The sequence below is a fragment of the Lissotriton helveticus genome, chromosome 12 (genome assembly GCF_964261635.1).
Source record: "Lissotriton helveticus chromosome 12, aLisHel1.1, whole genome shotgun sequence".
Classification (NCBI taxonomy): Eukaryota; Metazoa; Chordata; class Amphibia; order Caudata; family Salamandridae; genus Lissotriton; species Lissotriton helveticus.
The window spans coordinates 737458559-737480889 of record NC_136073.1 but is presented as its reverse complement, the minus strand read 5'-3'; the positions used below and the strand labels follow the sequence as shown (position 1 = coordinate 737480889).

General features: G+C 43.4%; 1 protein-coding gene across 2 annotated transcripts in view; it reads right to left on the bottom strand.

The window, feature by feature from the left end:
* The window catches only part of OTUD7B (OTU deubiquitinase 7B), a 395374-nt gene that overhangs the window by 278818 nt on the left and 94225 nt on the right, over positions 1 to 22331 (bottom strand). The window contains exon 1 of one of the 2 annotated variants that reach the window (XM_078670063.1): positions 20252 to 20402. The exons of the other annotated variant lie outside the window; for it this stretch is intronic. Coding sequence (XP_078526189.1) covers positions 20252 to 20324 — 73 coding nt within the window. The 5' untranslated portion in view covers positions 20325 to 20402. Of the gene's footprint in view, positions 1 to 20251; positions 20403 to 22331 lie in introns of those variants that run through there. 2 annotated transcript variants of the gene reach the window in all.

Below are 22331 nucleotides of genomic sequence, written 5' to 3'. Positions count from 1 at the left end.
GTGGGATGACATTATATATGTAGGAATCATATAATTAAACTCAGCATTATCGGTATCACTGATTTATAAGTATAAATTGATTCTCACATAGTGTGAGGCTTTCTTAATATCACAGATTCCCCATAATGCTTAATTCCACCTTCATTATTCTAACAACCGCTTGGGTGATTTCACTATTATAGTATCACATTTTCGTTATTACTTATTTCTTTTGCACCTGTTAACATCAGTCAACATGGAGTAAATATATATTGGGCATCACAAAAGTTAAGAAAAGAGAAGTTTTCATAAATGTATATACAGTTCTTCAGATTGATTCAGCCCATAGGGCGTTAAGGTTCGTAGGTTTAGGATATGGCGGGATTCCTTTTGTCTTAAGAGTCTTTCTCTGTCTCCTCCTCGATCTTTCTTGGGGACACTTTCCAGACCAAAGAATTTCAGTTGGCTCCAGTCACTCTGATGATACAGTTCCATGTGCTTGGCTATTGCGTTAGCCTTGTCTTTGTGGATAGTGGCACGCACATGTTCCAGTATGCGTTTTTTAAGTTCACATATTGTGCTGCCCACATACCTCATGGGGCATGGGCATTCCACGACATAGACCACATGGGTTGTTTTGCATGTGATCAGCTCCTTTATCTCCCAGGTCTTTTTGTTGGACATTTGTACCTGTTTAATGGGTTTGGCGATCTGACACACCTTGCAGGCGTAGCACTTCACGAACCCCGTTGTTTTTAGCCACTCATCCTTTTTTGTTTTTTTAAAATGGCTATGGATCAGATGATCCTTGAGGTTCTTTGCCCTTCTGTAGGTGATCGTTGGATGTGGTCCCACCATGTCTTTCACAGTTTCGTCCAGTTGAAGTATTTTCCAATTACGCTTGAGGATATCAGCAATTCTTTTGCTCTCGTTAGAGTAGTCCATTATCATGCGTATGGGTTCCGCTTCCTCTGTTGATTTTTTAGGTTTTCTCTGGAGACATTCCTCTCTTGTTTTTTTATCTGTTCTTTCCCAGCATTTTTTCACAATGCCTTTGTTGTATTTGCGTTTTTCGAATCTCTTCGAGGTTGCAGTGCTATGTTTTTCCCACTCTTCATTTTCGCTGCAGATCCTCCGGATTCTCAAGAATTCCCCATATGGGATACTACTGATCAGGGAATGTTGGTGGAAGCTGGTTGCTTCTAGTGTGGAGTTGGTGGCAGTGACTTTACGATGCAATGTTGTTTGAATTTGGTTCCCTCGGATATAGATCTCAGTGTCCAGAAATACAATCCTCTCATTGCTTATAACATAGCTAAATTTGAGATTTGGTATGCTGTTATTCATGATGTTAAAGTATCTCTGGAAATCCTCTTTGCTGCCATCCCAGATGATGAGTAAATCATCTATATAGCGGGTCCAGCTTATTACTTTATTCAGTGCTGTTTCGTTGCTGTTGCTCCACGCTATTTCCTTCTCCCACCATCCCATCGCCAGACAGGCATAGCTGGGACTGAAGGAAAATCCCATCGCCGTCCCGCTGTTTTGGGAGTATAGTTCGTCCCCAAACATGAATATGTTTCTGGTTAAACAGATCTGGATCATATCCAATATCATCTGGTTGTGGTGTGAAAATTCCATTTTTCGTTCTTTCAGGAAATAGTTGCACGCTGTAAGGCCCATGTCATTCCCTATGTTGGTATAAAGGGAGATGACATCCATGGATACCAATTGGTACGTGTCCTGCCATGGAGTATTTTCAAGTTTCCTGAGCAGATCACTCGTGTCTTGTACATAGGAGTCCAGGTCTAGTACAAACGGATTCAGAAAGTGATCGATGTAGTTGGCAATGGGTTCCAGGAGTGAGCCTTTGGCAGAAAGGATCGGGCGTCCCGGGGGCATCTTTGCGTGCTTGTGCAGTTTAGGTAGAAAATATATGGTTGCGGTAACTGGGTGCGCTACCGTTAGATATTTCCTTTCTTCTTCGTCAATTAGACCTTTTTCTGACCACTCAAACAGTCTTGCATCCACCATTTCCTTTATTTCCATGGTGGGATTTTTTCTCAGTTTGTCATAATACTTTGTGTCTCTTAATTGACGGTGCATGATCGGAACATCTGCCTGTGGAAATGTAACTTAAAAACGATAAAATAAAAAAACTGCAAAAAGAATACCCGTGGAGTGCGACCCATTTGTTTCCTGTGAGGGAGCTGTGGACAATATATATATATATATATATATATATATACATACATATATATATGTATGTATATATATACATATACATACACACACACACAAATACATGATGGGCAGGGTGCAGTATGGTCCCAAATAACCAGCTCACGGTTCTGGTGACATTTACACAGCACTTGGCCTTCGGATTACTGGTTTATGATGTCACCACAACGTTTCAAAGGCACTAATAGACCATCTTACATGGTTACACATTATGTATCCTATAACTAAGAATGAATATATATATATATATATATATATATCTCCAATTTCCACTCTCTGCGCAGTGATCCCCATGCCAAAGAAGACGACAGAGACGGACTCTTCAAATCAGCAGTAGCTGCTGGTAATTTTATTTTTTAATCATATAAACAGTGCTATGCTGTGCCCTATACCGAAAGCGTTTCTGCGATCCCGGTCGCCTTGCTCGCTGGTGATATATACACACACACACACACACACACAGAGAGAGGGAGGGAGAGAAAGATCTACACATATATAAATACACACACAAATATATAATTTATGATTTTTTTTATTACAGAATGTTAATGAAACTGTTAGAGATCTCTAGGCAAGACTAAAAATAGGTTTTTAAAGGTGCAATCAGCGTTGTGTTTTGGAATTTGTATGCTGCCCTCCAAGCGTAATATCTGACTGAGGTCAGACTTAGTAACAGGAAAGGAAGAGAAAGGACAAAATACCTCGAGACCATAGTAGCACATGGGGCATCCAATGCAATCAAGGAGAGTCAAAGATGATGCTTTAGGCCAGAATACCGGAAATACTATCCCTGGATACAGTCAGTCTCACAGCAGGAAGGAGTAGTTTCTGTCCTGTAACTCCAGTTCTGTAGTAGGGGTATCTCTGTTATAGTCATAATCTAGTGAATAGTCCCGCCCATGTGCGAGGACCCGGCAATCAAAAATAATCTCTTAAATTGTCAGAAAATTGCAGAACTGCAAAGACACTTAAGAGAGAATTTAAAGACAAATAATGCAGCCTATATCCACAGGCTACACTGTCCAGTACTTCAACTAGAAATTCCACCAAAAATCCACAAACAGCAAAGCCTGTCCAGATTTCCCTTGCTTTAACAGCAAAACCCTTCTGGAATGATAGAGAGTAAGGCATGGACAGACAAGCCCCATAGGCTGCCATTATGTGGCTTAAATAGGGTACTGTGCATTTAAGAGAACTTTCCAGAACTTCTCCCAGTATCCCAGAATGCATAACAGGTCCCTCTCACTTTCAGTTCTTTTTGAAGGCGTAACACGCCAGACCTGTCGCATTCCTTAAATGAACATCTCTCTCCACCAGGGAGGCGGGAGGGCGCTTATGACTATAACAGAGATACCCCTACTACAGAACTGGAGTTACAGGACAGAAACTACTCCTTCTGTAGTAGGGGATCTCTGTGTATAGTCATAATCTAGTGAATAGAATGGCAAGCCCATGCCCACACCAAAGCGGCGGTGGAGGAAAGAGAATCAACACCACTATTGTGCGAACAGATTTCGCAGCGAAGCCTGCCCAACCTGAGCGTCTGCCCTGGCATCAGTATCCAGGCAGTAATGCTTAGCAAAGGTATGGACCGACTTCCAAGTGGCCGCCTTGCAGATTTCTGCAATCGGAACATTACGGAGCAATGCTGTCGTGGCAGCTTTGCCCCTGGTGGAATGAGCCTTAGGCTTACCTCCTAAGGTCTTATTAGCTTTTTGGTAACATAACTGTATGCAGGACACAATCCACCTAGAGATAGACTGCTTAGAGGTCGCAAGACCCGTCCTGACTGATCCATAATTGATAAACAATTGGTCAGACCTACGAATATCTTTGGTCTTATCCAGATAAAATTTCAACACCCTCCTAACATCCAGGGAATGTAACGACCTTTCCGCTGGAGATGAAGAATTCTGAAAAAACGTAGGCAAAGTTATGGTCTGGTTGACATGAGAATCAGAAATAACCTTGGGAAGAAATTTAGGGTGAGTACGCATAACAACCTTAGCAGCATGAAATACAGTATAAGGTTCTTGGCAACACAGCGCCTGAATTTCACTCACCCTGCGGGTCGATGTAATGGCCACGAGGAACGCCGCCTTCCAGGACAGGTGCTGCAACGAAGCCTTATGAATAGGTTCAAAAGGCTCCTTCATCAACCTGGACAGCACCACATTCAATTCCCATGAAGGCGAAGGAAGACTGACAGGAGGGAACACTTTCTTCAAGCCCTCCAAAAAATCTTTGATCACAGGGATCTGGAAGAAGGAAGTCTGTGAAGGGCATTTCCTGTAGGCAGTCAAAGCAGCAAGATGAACCTTAATGGAATGGACATTAAGACCAGACTGTGCCAACTGTAGAAGATAAGGAAGGATGACATCTTCCTTACAAGTCGTCGGATCATAGTTCTTAGACTTGCACCAGATACAAAATCTCTTCCACTTGTACGCATAGGAAGTCCTAGTGGAAGGTCTCTTAAGACTCCTTCAGTATGTCCATACAATCTGCAGGGAGATTCAAATGACCATATTGCACTATCTCAGGAGCCATGCTGCCAAACTCAAAGACGAGAGGTTGGGGTGCAACATCAGCCCCCCGAACTTCGTGAGAAGGTCCGGCCTGCACGGCAGCCGAATGTGAGGAAGGAGAGACCGGTGAAGCAGGTCCGTGAACCACCACTGTCTGGGCCATTCCGTGGCAATCAGTATCATCCGCGCCCTGGACCGGGACAGCTTGATGAGAACCGTCGGAATCAGGGGAATGGGTGGAAAAGCGTACAGAAAGCTGTTCGACCAGTTGATCCATAACGCATTCCCCAGCGTCCCCGGCTGGTAGTACCTGGAGGCGAAGTCTCGGCATTTGCTGTTTTCGGCGGTGGCGAACAGATCTACGTCTGGAGTCCCCCACCTTGCGAAGACTTCTCCTAGTACTTCGTCGTTTATGACCCATTCGTGGTTTTTCTGAATCAGTCTGCTCAGTGCGTCTGCCTGAACATTCTGCACACCTGGCAGATGGGTAGCCGTTATCGTCAGTCCTCGAGCCAGAAGCCAGTGCCAGATTGCCTGCGCCTCGTGTGACAGGGTGCGTGACCTCGAGCCTCCCTGCTTGTTGAGGTAATACATTGTGGTCGTATTGTCCGTTTGTACAAGTAGAGAGTTGGTCTGGAAGGACGAGTGAAAGGCCTTCAGTGCCAAGTGAACAGCTCTGAGTTCCAGGAAATTGATGTGGTACGTGGACTCAGTCGGGGACCACGTCCCTTGAATCTGTAGGTCTCCGGAATGCGCTCCCCAGCCCTGGAGAGAAGCATCCGTCACGATAGTCTGAGTGGGAATGTCCTTGTGGAAGGGAACCCCTCGGAGGAGATTCTCCGCTGAACACCACCACTTCAGAGACTGAAGAGCATGCAGAGATAGATGTATCTTGTCGTCCCAAGATCCTCTCCTCTGATCCCACTGATCCTCCAAGCACTCTTGCAACGGTCTCATGTGCAGCCGTGCATGGGGCATTAGGAAGATACATGAGGCCATCGATCCTAGTAGAGAAGACACCGTCCTCACTGTCGTGGATGGAGTGGTCATAAGAGCCCGAGCCTTCCGAAGCAGTGATAATCGTCGCTCCTCCGAAGGAGACACGCTTGCTGACAGCGTATCGATAGAGGCTCCCAAGTACTGAATGCACTGGACTGGAGTCGGAACCGACTTGGACATGTTGATGTGCAACCCCAGCTTGTTCAAGAGAACGCACGTCTTCTGGAAGTGCGCTTGCGCTTCCGTGAATGAGGAGGCCTTGATCAACCAGTCGTCCAGGTACGGGTAGACAAACACCTTGTTCCTCCGTAGGTGTGCGGCTACCACCGCCAAGCACTTTGAGAACGTTCTCGGCGCAGACTTCAGTCCGAATGGCAGTACTGTGTATTGATAGTGATTGGCGCCAACTTGGAACCGCAGGAACTTCCTGTGTTTGTGTGCAATGGGCACATGGAAGTAAGCATCCTGGAGGTCTATGGCACACAGTCAGTCTCCCCGTTGCAGCTGAGGATAAATCTGATGCAACGACAGCATGCGAAACTTTTCTCTGCGAATCCACTTGTTTGCTTGTCGCAAATCCAGAATGGGCCTGAACTCGTTCTTGTCCTTTTTGCGAACCAGAAAGAACCGGGAGTACAGACCTCTTCCTCTTTGAGACAGAGGTACGTCTTCTATCGCCCTTTTCCTTAACAGGATATCGGCCTCCGCCTGGAGCTCGCGCAGTTGATACTGCGAGCTGACCGGAGGAATTGATGGAGGCAGGCTGGTGAACCGAAGACTGTATCCATTGCAAACAATATTCAGCACCCACTTGTCCTGAGTAATTTTTCTCCACTCTGCCAGAAAAGATTGAATGCTTCCCCCCCACCGGAGCGGGTAACAGTTGCAGGGGAAGTAAGTGCTCAGGGCCTAGACCCGGCCTGGCCCTTAGTCGCTGGGGCCGACTGATGGCCGCCTCTGCCTCTCTGGCGCTTCTGGAACGGTCTTCTGAACTGCTGCTGTTGTTGTTGCTGCTGTTGTCCAGAAGACTGGCCACGCCCTCTGCCTTGACCACCGAACCGACGTTGGAACGGACGGTACGACTTCTTGGTCTCCTTGGGCTTCTCCAAACCCACCGCTGTGAGCGTTTCGGCCTCCGCCTTCATGCGGGCCATTTCATCATCAGCGTGCTTCCCGAACAGGGTTTCGCCAGAGAATGGCAGATTGGCAACCCTTTGCTGAGCGTCCGGTTTCAGAGACGTAAGGCGGAGCCATGCATGTCGTCGCTGGTTAATTCCGTGGCAGAAACCATGCGCCGCCAGCAGAGAAGAGTCGGCTGCAGCGCTGATGACTTGATTCGCCACCAACATCCCTTCGTTCAGCACCTCTTGGAAGTCTTCCCGCTTGTCCCGCGGTAGGAGCTCCACAAACTGTTGAAGGGATTCCCAGAGGGCTCTGTCATACCGACCCAACAAGGCAGTGGCACTAGCTGCCTTCATTGAGGTCGCCGAGGTCCCACAAACTCTTCTCCCAGACGAATCCAACCACCTAGATTCCTTATCTGGCGGAACTGTGGAGGAAGGTGTGGTGGCATGCTGTTTGCGCACCGCCGTCACAATCACCGAATCTGGAGGGGGCTCCATCCTTAGAAAGGCTGGGTCCGAGTCCGGAGCCCGGTACTTCTTCTGCAGTCTGGAGGGTGCCGCCTTAGTCACCGCTGGGGTGAGGAAAAGATCCATGGCCGGTTCTTCCAGACCCGGCACCATTGGCAGCAACGGCCGAGACAAATGCTTCTGGTGGAGCGTCTCGAAAATGACTGATGTCTTGGGAGTGGGCACCGTCAAGGTAATGCCCAATTTCGCCGCACCACGTAACAGTACGTCCTGGAAGGACACCAGATCATCGATCGGCGAAACTCTCGTGTCTGGCGAGTCCGACAATGTCGGGGAGTAGTTCCTGGTCCCAGACGACCGGGTCTGGGAACGAGTCCTGTGTCTCCTGTGGCACCGTCTAGATCGTGTGGAAGACCTGTGACGCGAACGTTCCCTTCTCCTGGAGCGGGAGCGTGACCTCCCAGCACGTGGGCGCTCCACCGGCTTCCGTGGAGGCGTCTTCCGCGGCCTATCCTGAGGCTTCGGAGTAGGCGTACCCTTAGGAGGTGTCGGAAGCAGAGGCAGCGACACCGACCTCGGTGGCCTATGAGGTGGGACCAGCGGCGGAGGTTGCCCCGCAGGGGGAAGCGGAGGAATCGAAGGTAGCGGAGGATTAGCCGGAGGAGCCTCCTTCGGTAGAGGTGGAGGAGTCGCAGGCCTTGGCGGTGTATATACCACCGAGTACACCGAGCCCGGTGACTTCTTTGGGGGAGGAGCCTGTGACCCAGACCCTCCAGAACACGAGCGACACCTCTGACGTCCTTCCCCAGATCCAGCGTGACTTTTCGCGCCAGAATCCCTTCTGCGCCGCTTAGGGGAGGCGGAGATCCTCGGGGACGCTGACCTCTTCCTGCTCGACGTCGAGCGTCGTTTTTCAGGTGTGGAACGGCGACCCCTCGACTCCGGCGTCGAACGCCGTCTCCTCGACGCCGAGTGCTTCGTCCTCGACGACGACCGTCGACCCCTCGACGACGAACGGTCAGACCTTGACGGCGAGCGTCGACTCTTCCTCCTCGTCGACCGTTTCCTCACAGTCCTCGACGTCGAGGAGCCCCTCGACGGCGAACTGCGTGACGGCGACCGGCGGTGTCGCTTCGGCGGCGAGCGCCGGTGCCTCCTTCGTCGACGGCGATGCCTCGACTCCGACGTAGACGACGACGACGAAGACGCCGTCGGCGGTGACTTCGACGGCGGCCTACCCAGGCCTCTTGACGTCGACCTTCCACGCTGTCTCGACCCGGATCCCCGGGGAGAAGGGGAACACACCGTCGTCATCCCTCTCGACGTCGTCGTCGATGACGTCGACGGAGACCGGGACCGTTTACTGGTCTTCCTGCCTCTGGGGAGCCCCCCAAGAGGCCTCAGCAGGGGCAGAGGGAGCCTTCCCAGCCTGCCCAGACCCACCTGCAGACGCCTCTCTTCCAGGCCTTGGAGCCTAATCCTCAGCCTTTCCCTCAGAGTCCTTGTAGAAAAGGTCTGGCAGATGTCACAATCTTCAGGGACATGCTCTTCAAGGAGGCAAAGAATGCAGACGTTGTGTGGATCAGTCTTGGTCTTCTTCCTTCCACATGCTGGGCACTTGTCGAATAAAGCAGGCATTTTAGATCCCTAAAAAGCCTGAACAAACACACAGAAGTGAAAGGAAACACCAAGAAGCAACTGAAAACACTTTTAAAGCCAAAAAGTGTACAAAAACTCCAATAAACCCTTGAAAAAGGGAGAGCTCAATGCACCAGGGTCCTGTAAGCAGGAGCCGGAAAAAAGAACTGAAAGTGAGAGGGACCTGCTATGCATTCTGGGATACTGGGAGAAGTTCTGGAAAGTTCTCTTAAAGGCACAGTACCCTATTTAAGCCACATAATGGCAGCCTATGGGGCTTGTCTGTCCATGCCTTCCTCTCTATCATTCCAGAAGGGTTTTGCTGTTAAAGCAAGGGAAATCTGGACAGGCTTTGCTGTTTGTGGATTTTTGGTGGAATTTCTAGTTGAAGTACTGGACAGTGTAGCCTGTGGATATAGGCTGCATTATTTGTCTTTAAATTCTCTCTTAAGTGTCTTTGCAGTTCTGCAATTTTCTGACAAGTTAAGAGATTATTTTTGATTGCCGGGGTCCTCGCACATGGGCGGGACTATTCACTAGATTATGACTATACACAGAGATCCCCTACTACAGAAATTGTATGTTGAGAATAGGAAATCTGATATGTTCCTACTCATTACATCAGGCAGTGGAGCAGTCTTTAGGGCAGCTACTGCAGTGTTGACGCTATTATGCCCTTGATTCACGTTTATGATTATAGCGAAAATTAAAGTGATAATTTTAGATTTTGAGGTCTACCGGCTTTTCAAGGTTGTGCTCCGATTATCATTCTGTAGGGATATTGTATCTCCCCAGTAAAAGCTCTGCCAGACATATGCAAATTATGCTTTTCGCTAGATCTCAGTCCAAGGGTGAACACCGAACACCAAACACCAAACCCATACTACGGAGTATTGCATAAGTCATCTAGAAGCACCACCATTCATTTAACAAGCATTTGCAATGCAATAGGTCTTGCATTTGCGAGAGTTTAAGCTATTGGCATTGTAAATGACAATGCCTTTTATTTATCTGTTTTGATAATTAACACATAAATAAAAGGCATTGTCTTTTACAAAGCCATTAGCTCAAACTCAAGACGAATGCAATGAATAATACTAAACCACCTCATACATGGGAAAACACCATTCATAAACATCCATAAAGCAAAAATACAATCACTTAGAATATCTGCATTACATAAACACAAAAAGATTTCTTCAGAGAACAGTGATGATTAACATTTAATTTAGGTAACAATGTGAACATAAAATGGTCTTTCTCCTTCCAAAGAGAGAGCGTTGTAGCAGTGACATCTTACATCACAATCCACTAGAATGCACTACAGCTAAATCCCTCAATCTGAATACCTTGCAAGAACGCCTCACCACAGGAAGCAACTAACCTTACTGAAACAGCTGGAGAATCTTATATGCTTAATTGCGGACTCATCAACTCTCCAGTGCAGCACCTACAACCATTTTATTTGACAGCTTGAATGTTCCTTCTTGTGCAATCAGTCCTTCAGTTGTAGATGTTAAGCTTCTCAATATTACCTTCACCAAGGTATTCTATTGATGTGGGCTGCTTTAATCAAATCAAATAAGGAGCCAACTTTAGTTCTCCTAACCTGGTATTTCAAATAAAGAAATCTCTCCCTGCTGAAACCTGCACTGGTTGTAGGGAATAGATTTTCTTAAACCTAAGTTGTGCTTCCATGTAGTGCCCCACTGTTTGATGACCTCATGGTTACTCTCCTTGAACCAGGAGGGCACTCCACATTTTACAGCATATAGTCCCTTGGCTGTGCAGGCCTTCGTATGGCTCGCACCAAATACCTGCTAAATAAGCCATCAATCCAAAAAGCATCCAAATTCCACCCTAGACCATCAATTCCATGTCCACGTCTCGAGAAAGATCACTGGCACGCATTCTGATTCTATTACTATTTTCCTGAAATCATTGTAATGAAAATAAACATTCACCAATATTAACACCAATTCAACAACTGTACTCAAACTTTACCTTGTACCTTCGACATGACTGAACCCAACCGAAGGAACACCGTTAAAGGAGTGGGCATCAAATACAAGATTCTATCTATGGTGTAAAGAGCCCAAGAAGTAGAACGGGAGATGTCTCTCCAACACAATGCAGATCCGATCAGGTCTTTTTATAGTACAACAAGGACATTCACCGGACAGAAATGTTCATCATGGAGGGTTTTCTAACGGGACTGCTCCTATACGCCAAGAACATTCTGAACGGTCATGTGTAACTGATGCAACTCTCAACAAAAGAACAGGACAGCAACACAAGCAGCATTGTTAGCTTGATATTCATAAGCCTCTGGTAAACAGACTATCTTTCCAAACTTGTTGGGAGTTGGACTTTGTCCCTGGCGAGCACTTTCATTGCTACAAATGACTGCAACACTTGCTGCTGAAGTTTCTTACAAAGAGCGACGGAATGAAAGGTTTCGAAAGGAGGATGGCAATACTAAAGCAAGATTACAGACGATATCATTTAGTTCCTGTATCTCAAAGTATTACTACGGATAACATTTTATTTTATGTTGTAAAATTTTACGTACTCGGTTAATACCTGTACGTTTTCAGCCTCTGTAATGATGAACATCTTTCAATATTGATTCTCATTGATCGCGACTACACACACGCATAATACATGGCTCCTTTAATTTATGTGCTCCTTTTTCATTAACACTCGAAAGTTGCCTTGTTTTTTTTTTTAAAACGCTTTCTCGCGTTTCAACACACAGGTCACACGCCGGTTTCCCCGCGCGACTCACAATCGCGGCAGCTCCGTAGTTGGAAGCAGCCCGCATCAGAACACAGTAAGGATTAAATTCAAGACTTTGGCAACTTCATTGATGAGCGGATTTATTTAATCTATATGCATGTAGTAACTAACAGTCACGAGCACTACATTATTAGACAGAATTGTTTAAGACCACTCTAACAGCGGGTTTATCAACATGCAGTTACATTGTACTAATCCACAAAGTTAGACATTCTTTAAAGCAATTTCGCATGTATGTTTTCCACTTATTTAGACCGAGAGGTTTCTTTAAATTCTATGAAACTGAGTGTTGAGTATGAGACAGTTGATTTTTATAAACGTGATACCCATTCAGATCTCGATATATGAGGCAAATAAGAGATTACTAGGCACTAAGATTTCTCATAGCAATATTGAAATGAAGATTCTCATGATTATTTAATTCATGTTTAATGAACATAATTTTGCGTATTATAGAGGAGTTATAGTTATATTCCTTGCTTTTCAGACTTCCCTGACGAAGGCCCAGTGCCGAAATGCATTGGAAGGATTGTTGTGGTTTACCTAACATGGAATAGTGAACATGTATATTGAAAATGAACATTTGAACAAATAAGAATTTTCATACAAGTATGAATAAAATACTTTGGAAATACACAAGAAACGTTTGAAGGATAACTTTACTAAAAGAAACTTTGCTGAATTTTTTTCAGCACACAAGTCAGTGCCCTAGGAGACACCCACATGTGTCGGTGCTATCTTCATAGATCATCTTTCAATACACTCATGATTATTTGTATTTCATCCTCTGCTCAGACTGGTGTGCTGAGATGAGATACCGAGTCCCTGTCTCCATTTTGGGCAATCTGGTGTGCTTCCGTTTTTATTCTACCTTGTTTTGTCGAATGGTAGGGGAAGGTCAGGGTGTTAACATAGGTATTCATTAATTTCCCAGTACAGATCTAGAATCAGCTAGTCCTGTGGTAACCCAACCTGCACCCCTACTAATAATGAATAGTGCTTACTATAGGGCTGTAATTAGTCAGTTGATGACAGCCTGCTGAAACACAGAGGCAAAGGAATTTTTACCAGGTTCTCCAGAGTCTTGCACCCGTGACCAACCTCCTGCCTATGAGCATGTGCTAGGTTATGTGCTTAAGCGTGATGAGCATGGAAACTGTACGCTGTGGAAATGTCACCTGTGACAATATGTTGCATAAATTAGAACACAGTGGTTCTCTGCACTAGATGAGACCACTCAGGCTTCCATGCCCTTCAAGAAGACCCTTGCAGTGTGTCTCAGTGGCTCTATAGCAAGTTCACCAATTAAAGCATCTAGAAATCATTCTACATGTAAGAAAGCACTGCCCTATTGAACAACAAAAAACAGTTTTACTACCTGCTTTGATCTTCTTATAGATCTGCCATGACATGCTTTTACTCTGCTCAATGTCCAAGTCGTGCAGAGCCTAATCCAAATCCTGGTGGCTATCTGGTACCTCCTACTTTGTGATGCGCTTACAGGTCTCCGGAGAAATGAGGCACTCCACTGAGAAAAGATGGTCTCTCTCTCTTAGAATAAACACCTAGTTGGTAATTATAACTCTGCATCTATGTGGAAATGCATAGAAGGGGGTTGTGTCCAGCACAAATTGACCAGAAATTTGATTTTTGAAGGTCGTTTCCCTGTCAATGGATTCCGTCAATGCTAGAGTGTGTCCCTCCTACTAAGTTCAATTTTTAGTATTCACATTTATTTAGGATTCTATATGGTGCTATTCTTATCCCAAGGGCTGTCGATACACTTTACTATTCACACAAACATTAAGATTGAGGTCTCTAAACTAATCACATACAACGAAGCAGGAAGTAACAAGAACAGAATAAAGCAAAGGCAGAGATAGAACGCAAGAAGGAATAGAAGAAAATGCCATTGTTCATGTGCTGAAGGAATTTTATGGGAACAAAGACGAGATAGCAACTGAATAACAGAGTCTTCTGGGGTTTTTGGTGGAACTGTTTTTTGTGACATCTCAAATGTTTGATGGGGGAAGAATTTAACAAGGACGGGGCTGAAACGGAAAAAGGAACTGAACACTGAGTAGCATTTGAATCTTTTGTTTTCCCAATCAAAGAACATATATCTATTTCTAAGGTTTTCGGCACAACCAAATATCTCTAACGTGGAGTAGCAGGCATATCAGTTGTTGATGTTTGACGGTTTTGAAGTTGAGGTAAACTAACAAACTTTTTCCCTAAGTCCAGAAGTAGCCAAATTCTATAAGTACTGGATTTATTTGTTTGCACTATGTGGATCCTGTGACAAATTGGTGGCAGTGAATTTAGAAAAAGTCCTGTAGTTCTGTTCATAGAAAGCATTTGGGAAGGGCACCCTACTACAGTATAAACCCCCCATTCAGGGCACCCTTCAAGCATTAAAAAACTTAAGACAGTAGGTTCACTCTTCTTGACTGCCCTGCCATGGAAAACCAGCAGCTGTACTGGTGGGTGAGGAGAGAAGCAACTCCTACAATTATGACAAATAGCAATGTGGAGTTGAAAAACTGCATGCTTAGAGGATCCTATAAGAAATGAGCCACCACTGTGCCACAAGGCCCCTACAGCCCAACTCGATGTACCCAAAGAGAAAAACATCTCAACATTCAAAGGGGCAAGGACATGCCCAAGACATTAAAATACTGTACCCATGGATTTTATGCACTGCCTTTTGACCACACCCTTCCTGACTTTGTTTGAGGCTCTAACACACTATTTGCAGATTGAGAGAAAAGCATGGACCTTTCACCTTACCCCTTGGCATGCTGCCCTTTGGGAGACGCTGGTCAACCTTATTGCGAAACTGTGTTACCCATCTCTTTACATTCTACAATTGTGGAGACGGAGATCTTAAAGCAGTGAGTAACCTCAACACATGAAAACTTTACACAGCCATTAAAAAGATAAGGGCCTCTAAAATGTGATACCCTCGAGACACATCCAGTGTTTGGTCGCCTGTTTTCAGCACAGGGACTCCCACTCCATCTTTAGAAACCTAACTTTGAAGCTCAGATAGTGCAAATACTGAGATCTCCCCTCTTCTCACGGACTACTGGTGCACAATGGTCAAATGCACTGAACACTGAAATTCTACCTTATGCTAGACTCTTTTGCGCCCTGACACAATTATTTTTCTGCAGATGGAGACCCTATTTTTTGGGGATATGGGTCTTGGCATGCCCATGGAGTTGCCTCACACCAATTACAATGGTTAAGAAACTTAGATAAATGGCAGGCGAATCTTAGCATTCTTGACACATAATTAGCATTCTGTAAGGAACCTTGACTGGGTTTCTATAGAAAGTCACAGAGAGGATTTAGACACAAAGAGGTCTAAAGACAACTGGAACGGTGGATCTCCAATAAGAAACCACAGTACCACAGCATTACACGTTGTTCTGAATTACATCACCTTAATTAGTAAGACACTAGTATCTTGGTTAAAAAAAATCATAGGAGCTTTCTGGTTTAGGTGCTTATCTTTTTTTAATTTTTTTTATTTCAAAGTATTTTATTAGTGTTTTCACAGACAAATACATTCGCTTTTCCGTTACGAGGTACCAGCCAAACGTGGTTGGTGTTGACGTAGCTACAGGTAATTGGTATGCGTGTTTAGCTGCACCCCTGTACATTGACTTGCTAGGAGATTAAGGACAGGGTGAAAGAAAGAGAGAGAATAGTAAAGAAAGGGTGAAGATAGGTTACAAGAAGTGTTCTATAGCAATGAGCCTAGTCTGGGTTTGTATCGTTTTGTAAACAGCTGTCCTCCCCAAGTGGTCTCACGGGGTTCATAGAAGTCCAGATACGCTTCAAGCGATTTCCACATCCCCCTAGTAGCTGGCCTCCAGGGTGAGTTTTGCAGTGCAGTGCTATCTGCGCCTCTGAGGTACGTCACCCAGTTGATCCAGCCTTTGTTTGACGTCTTAGCTGTATCCTTCCAGTTGGACAGGACCATTTTCACTGCCGCAGTCAGTAGGAGGTCTAGCAGATCCCTGTCATGCTGTGAAGCAAACCATGTGGTCATAAATGCGGTGGTGAGGGAAGAGAATTCTGGGTTTAGTGTTTTTCACTCGTCAATACTCTGTTGCAGTGTAGACATGTGCTTGTTTGAAACTATAGCTCAAATCAGACCATGACCTTTGAGTGTTCGTACTTTGTGCCAAACAATTTGCAAGTTCCAAACAATCGTCATCAATTTGATTAAGCCAGGACTGTTCAACCACACATTTCTTTGTGGTATCAAGAATCCAAAATCTTCACTTGCCTCCGAATGAGCAGTGAAGGAAGAAGACCCAAGTAACTGGGACCGAATTACTGAACAACAATTCCTTGCCAGAGAAATGGGCAGTAGCCATCAACTGCCCTAGGACATGGAAAAAGGTTCTGGCCTAGGGAATGAGGGAAACCGGACAAATTAAATGTTCACAATATTGCATTCATACAAATGTTGCCTTGATTTGACCACAATTAAGGTTGAGGTATACATGTGTGCTTCATTCAAGTTATTACACTTTAATAACTAATTAGAGATCTAGAAGAGGGTTAGCTATTATTAACCACAGACAAAGTATATTTCAGTAAAAAAAAAAGTACATTTACATCTCTATCCAGACGTTTTATTGCATCTTCTCAAATTAATCCTCCTGCTTTCCTTATCACAAAGGCATCAAGTATTTGTACCTGTTCAAGTTAACGAGCTTAGTCAATTTTTATTCTATCATCTCGTCTCCGACGACATATCTTGACTTGACCTTTGATATAAAGCACATTTCATAACTTACCGTAAACTTCACAACACACCCATATTTTTCCTACCACCTTCTACTTTGACTCCAGTAACGATCCACATTCCTGCTACCTTGCTGAAACATACTGTCTGCTGTTAAAAACAATTCTCACTATAAAGCTTGGAAACAAATGCCATGATGTACTACACAAACACGAAAATGCTATTATATATGGGAAATTCATCCTCAGATTGGTGTTGAAAAAGGTTTCAACATGTAATGTAATACTCCCAGATATACTAGTGAACTAAATGTCTTCTCAGATACTTATTGATTATCAAATGGGCAATTGGGACCTTGGCAAGCTTTGGGGTGATCTGGTTAGACAATGGAACATTAACAAAACTATGACAGACAAATTGAAACTAAATCTAGCTGCTGAAAATACATTTCTGACCAATACGGTAAACCAAATCAGACTTAAAGATAAAATCTGGTAGAAAAAAAATCCTGACATAACAGAGGTATTTATTTATTTGAAGGCTTTATATCCTAATCAATAATGCTCACTTAGTTTCCATCATACAAAATCTTATACCCGGAGATACACTGGCCAACAGAGACTGATGCAATGTGGATCATGACTTTCTACTTTTCCACCAATGTCAGTTTTTTAGAATTCCAGGTTGCTTTCTTGATCTTCGATTCATCTAAAAGAGGATGGTTACCTTTCTAGAGCTGTTGTTTTATGAGTTTTATGAGTTCAGGTGCCGTCTAATGCAATGTTATGTTATTGAATGACATACTGGACTGCAATGCCTCTGGTTTCACCATTTCTTAATACAACTAATTCTTCCATTTGGTTGAGATAGTGGGCAAGATTGTGCCTTTAAAGGTATATTTCATTCACAGTAAGCATGAGCTTCCATCACTCCATCGCTGACCTTTCAAAGTACAACGTATGTCTCCCTGCTAATGGTGGAAAACAATTAAAGGCAAAACACACTTCTGGTGGATGACCTTGTAAAACAATGAACTGAACTGGCATTGATTAGAACTAATCACTTCGCTAAAATTGGCACTCAACAGAATAAACATGCATTGGTGGCATCACATGGCATTATGCTATTCTCCAACATAGTTTCTATTGGCAAGGTTGGTGTGAATATTCATTAGATGAGACAGTATTAGAGCCAGCATATATCTATTTTAGCTTACTCTATTAAGGTCGGTCATGTCTATATATTTTAGTTTATAATGCTTGGTGCGAGCATGGGAAATCATTACCACTCAACTTTACCAATGTAACAAATGTTTTGCTTCGATACAGAAGATTATAGTTGCCATCTAGTGTCTCCATGGTTCAATAGTATTCATATACAACAAAATGAATTTTTTAAAGCGATATATATATATTTTAATGGTCGCGTTGGTTCTGTAATGAAGTGTCATTATAGAATATCTTCCAGAATTTATACAAATTACCAAACATCTGTGCTGCCATTTGCTACATTATCAAACTCCGATTGATCAGTCCAAGCATAAGATTTTCACAGAAAGTATTTGTGCAGTATAATCATATTGGCATAATGGTGTGAACCACTTAAGTACGGGGCTGCAACTAATGTAAGTAGACTCTAATGAAGAAACTAGCAGTCACACTATCATAACAGTACTAACAACCATGGTCTAAATGTACACGGTTAAATAGCAATTCTAGAGTGTGCGTTTCAGACGGAAGCACAAACGCACAATTGCTCAATTACTGTTTTACTAAAATCTACACTCCTTACTATAAGTGAAACTTACATAGATTCAATCAACACCGCACCACAGAAGCGGGCAGTCGCTGCCAGTCAACTCAAACAATATTAGGAGTGTCACACTCAGTGGTCTTCAAAATAATCTGTAGTGTCATCAACATACTGACGCCAGTCCATCCTTCTAAATTAGGAGCATTTACATAATTTTTAGAGCATGTAAAGGACCGAAGTCCAAGTTCAGAACAGATTATCACAAGGACTTATTGGATGGTTACTGTTAAAAGAAACACATTTTCATGGCTTTCCTAAACTCCAATTATTTAGTAGCAGAGAGCATGTCCGGGCGAAGAGAATTTCAAAGCTTGGGCCTCTATAAAAAAGGCCAGGTGGTCGGTCTTGATGTGTTTTCTTAATATTAGGAATCACAAGGAAATGAGCACTAGGAGTGCAAAGAATGCCCGGGGATGTACCAGTTGAAGAGCCGCACGATGAAGGCAGAGCCTACATTGTGTAGTGTTATAAATCCAATACAGAGGCTCCTGAACATGGTTCACTTTGGAACTGGTGAGACTGTACAATTTGTTTTGAAGCCAGAGATGTGAAACCCATGAGGAACAGATGAGCTGCCGCATTTTGAACTAACTCCAGCTGGTGTATTTGTGGGCAATAGAAGACTGAAATAGAGGGCATAAAATAATCAAGTTGCGAGTCTTCCATCCTTTAGGAATGTTAAAGTGGGTATACTCGAGCAAGAACTGAAAAACTGTTCATAGTATTTTCTGGTCTAATGGATACGCATTATCTTTTGGTGTCTTTGTCTTACAAGATAGAAGGAAATCAAGAACAGAGAGTAGTTATTTAAATCTGGACTGCATCATCACCTGTTGGGATGTTGAGGAAGCTAATTAATGAGCATTTCAACCAATGATTTCCCTGCATTTGCCAAAGAACTGTAGGACCAGCCATGAAGGATACAACTAAAAGAGTCTGTATAAAACTCTGGGTGAATTAAAGGATCGGAGCGGAGACGAATGAGAAGCCTTAAGCATGCATTTAAGGCAAAAAGCATCAATTATCACTCCGCTTCTTGAAAATTCGCTTTTAGCACTAATCATCAGGTTCTCCAATTCTAGGTCTATTTATTTACCTCGTTGGAAAAACAACTGGGAAAGAATAAGAAAGTATCCAAGATAAAAACGAAGTTTAAATGTATGCACAGATACATCACACAAAACGTATTAACTGAAGTTCTAAATACACTGCTAATGCACATCACATGTAAGTTAGCATGAACAAACATGATCAATGTGACATTCAATCCTAAACGAGGGTGGTGGTTATGTACATGCCTAACAAAAGAATGCAATGCCAAGGATTATACAACCCCTGATTCCATCATAATCTGAATATACTACAACATAAAGGGCTTTTATAAAGCTTACGGCTGTGATATAACTCTAGAACAGTCCGTTAAGACTTAATTCTGGATTTTCAGGAGAACAGAAAACTTACGAAAACAAAGAAATTATAACAGTGCTCCCTGGCAGTACAGCTACAGGAATGAGACGCTCATCTTAACAGAGGTCTTCTAAAAACGAGGACTATGACAAGGGGAAAGAATAGGCGAAATCTACATTAACAGTATCTTCTGCACTCACAATTTAAAATGGGACTTGACAACATGCAATAGAAACACACAACCAAGACTTGCAAAGCAAATCTATGCAGCAATATTATGCAATTAAATAATGCTCTGCGGTGAACTCTATTTAGCTAATGCAAGAAAGTAAATCAAAGTAAGGAAAGCTTTATGATAAGTATGCGCTACTTGAGCAACAGCGTTAGTTTCACATAGCCCTTCTGCCTCCTGTCCCAAAATCTACTTTTCCACATAGACATGCATGCTCAACATGCCTGGTGACATCTGCTTGCCTTGCATCACTCCTTACCTTCTAGTAGATCTCTGGCAAGTCCTGGCTCTGCCCCAGTCGAACGGACAAAATCCGACAGGAGAGCATCCATGTCGAGGATCACGTGATCACGAATTTCTTTCGGGCAGATCGATACGGGCGGAACATAGATCAAAGCTTAGTCTTCAATCTAAGATTGAAACAATGTACACAGCTCATGTTACACAGTATAAAATGATGAGCCCGACAATGCAGACGACTGTGCAAACATGGATGTATCCGATGCAAACATGGATGTATCCGATGCTGGATAATTATTTCTTGCTTCCAGAAACTAAATTCTTTTAAGGATTTGAGGAGACTGGTGGCTTACTGTTCACCAATTTAGAGAAAAGATCAATTTTGCCGCTCTGCCATTTCCCATAACACAACCCTGATCGTTCCAATTGAGCTAGATTATACAGGAGAGAGAATGGGATATGTACTGCAGCTTATTTTAACAAAACAAAAGAGTTCTTTAAAGGAGAAACACATTCAGAGGTTTAGCTTGGCCACTGAATCTAAAAATAGACTTTAGAAAAACTGATTTTGGTGCTATAAGTCAACAGAAACATAGACAAATCTTATTCACTAGGACAGCAAAAAATGATATATAATAATTTATTAAGCAATTAACATTTTACTCAACATCACATATTACACCTCTAAAGCCAGACAATAAACAAGGAAAGCTACATTGTTAACTAAAACACACAAGCAATTCTTTGCAGTTAATAAAATAAACTGTGACAAATATGGAATGGCAATCTTAATGCTATCAATGAAGGTAGACAAGCAGTGAATGCCAGTGTATGATTTTACAGTATAACTCTTGACACTGACAGCGTAGCATATTCCTTTAAGTGCATGCTTCATTTTCATCCTACCAGGTAAGTGAACGTGAAAGGGATATCTATTTTTTATTACTAACTTAACCTGCTAAAAAGCTTTTAGTGAACATGGAAAACAAAAGGGCTTAGACACAGAAGCAATATTAAACAGTAAGTTAAAGAACTTAAGAAATGTAATATCGGTAATATATGGTGGTGTGAGGCAGAGCTGACTGGGGCCACTACTAACAAGATGGTAGGTGGACTTGGAACAAGACTGAAATAAAAAGTCTGGAACAACCCATTCAAGGGATACAAGGAGAGAGTAAAAGCCATTAAGAAACCAGTTAAGATTGTGAAAAGGAGTAATAGCACTGGAGAGTAAACAAATAGAGCTTCAGCAGTTGAGCCACTTAGTTAATACTACATTTTGCGTCTATTATCGTTGTAAACCTGCACAACTGAGTAAACGTGTGAGTAAAAGAAGACGACAGAAGCCATCACTCCAAAGCTACATGGTGATGGAGGCAAGAAAGAAGGAATGGGGAGAGAGAGAGCAGAAAGTCAACAACCTTTACCTTTGAAGCATTAACCCCTTCGACGCTCATGACGAGCTGGGCTCGTCATGGCGTAGCCTCCTCGCACGCTCATGACGAGCCCAGCTCGTCACGTAAAGTGCGATTACGAAAAACCCAGCGTACGGGCGGAATTCCGCCCGCACGCATGCGGTTAAGAGCATCAGAAAGTGGCACTTTGACACTAAGGTCAGGTAAGCAGCAAACCAGGGGTAAAAAACAGTGAAAGTTGAAAAGTGGGAAAGAAAATGAAAACCTGTTAAAGTGAGTACAGACACAAGGTTACTTTTCTGTGGTACTTTTATGTCTTTTGTTTAAATTCAAATTTAAGTCTGCACGAGTTTTGATCTAAGGATCTAAAGTTTACACCAAGCAAACTATCCAAGCAGGATTCCTTAAGGGCAATTCTGATCTTTAATCCTGGCAGTAAATACAAGGTTCCAAATGCAAAGGGCAACCACAATTATTTCTTATATTCAAAACAATGCTACAAACGAAAAAGGGGTTTGGTTAAGGACTAATGTATGGCTAAATGTGTCAAAGACTAGATAACTGGATACACAAACAAACATACAGCAGAACTGTTGCAGAAAAGAAATGGTGCTTTAGAGACAGCTAAAGTCTTATACTTCAGTAACTTTACTATTAAGACCCACATCTAATCCACATGGCATT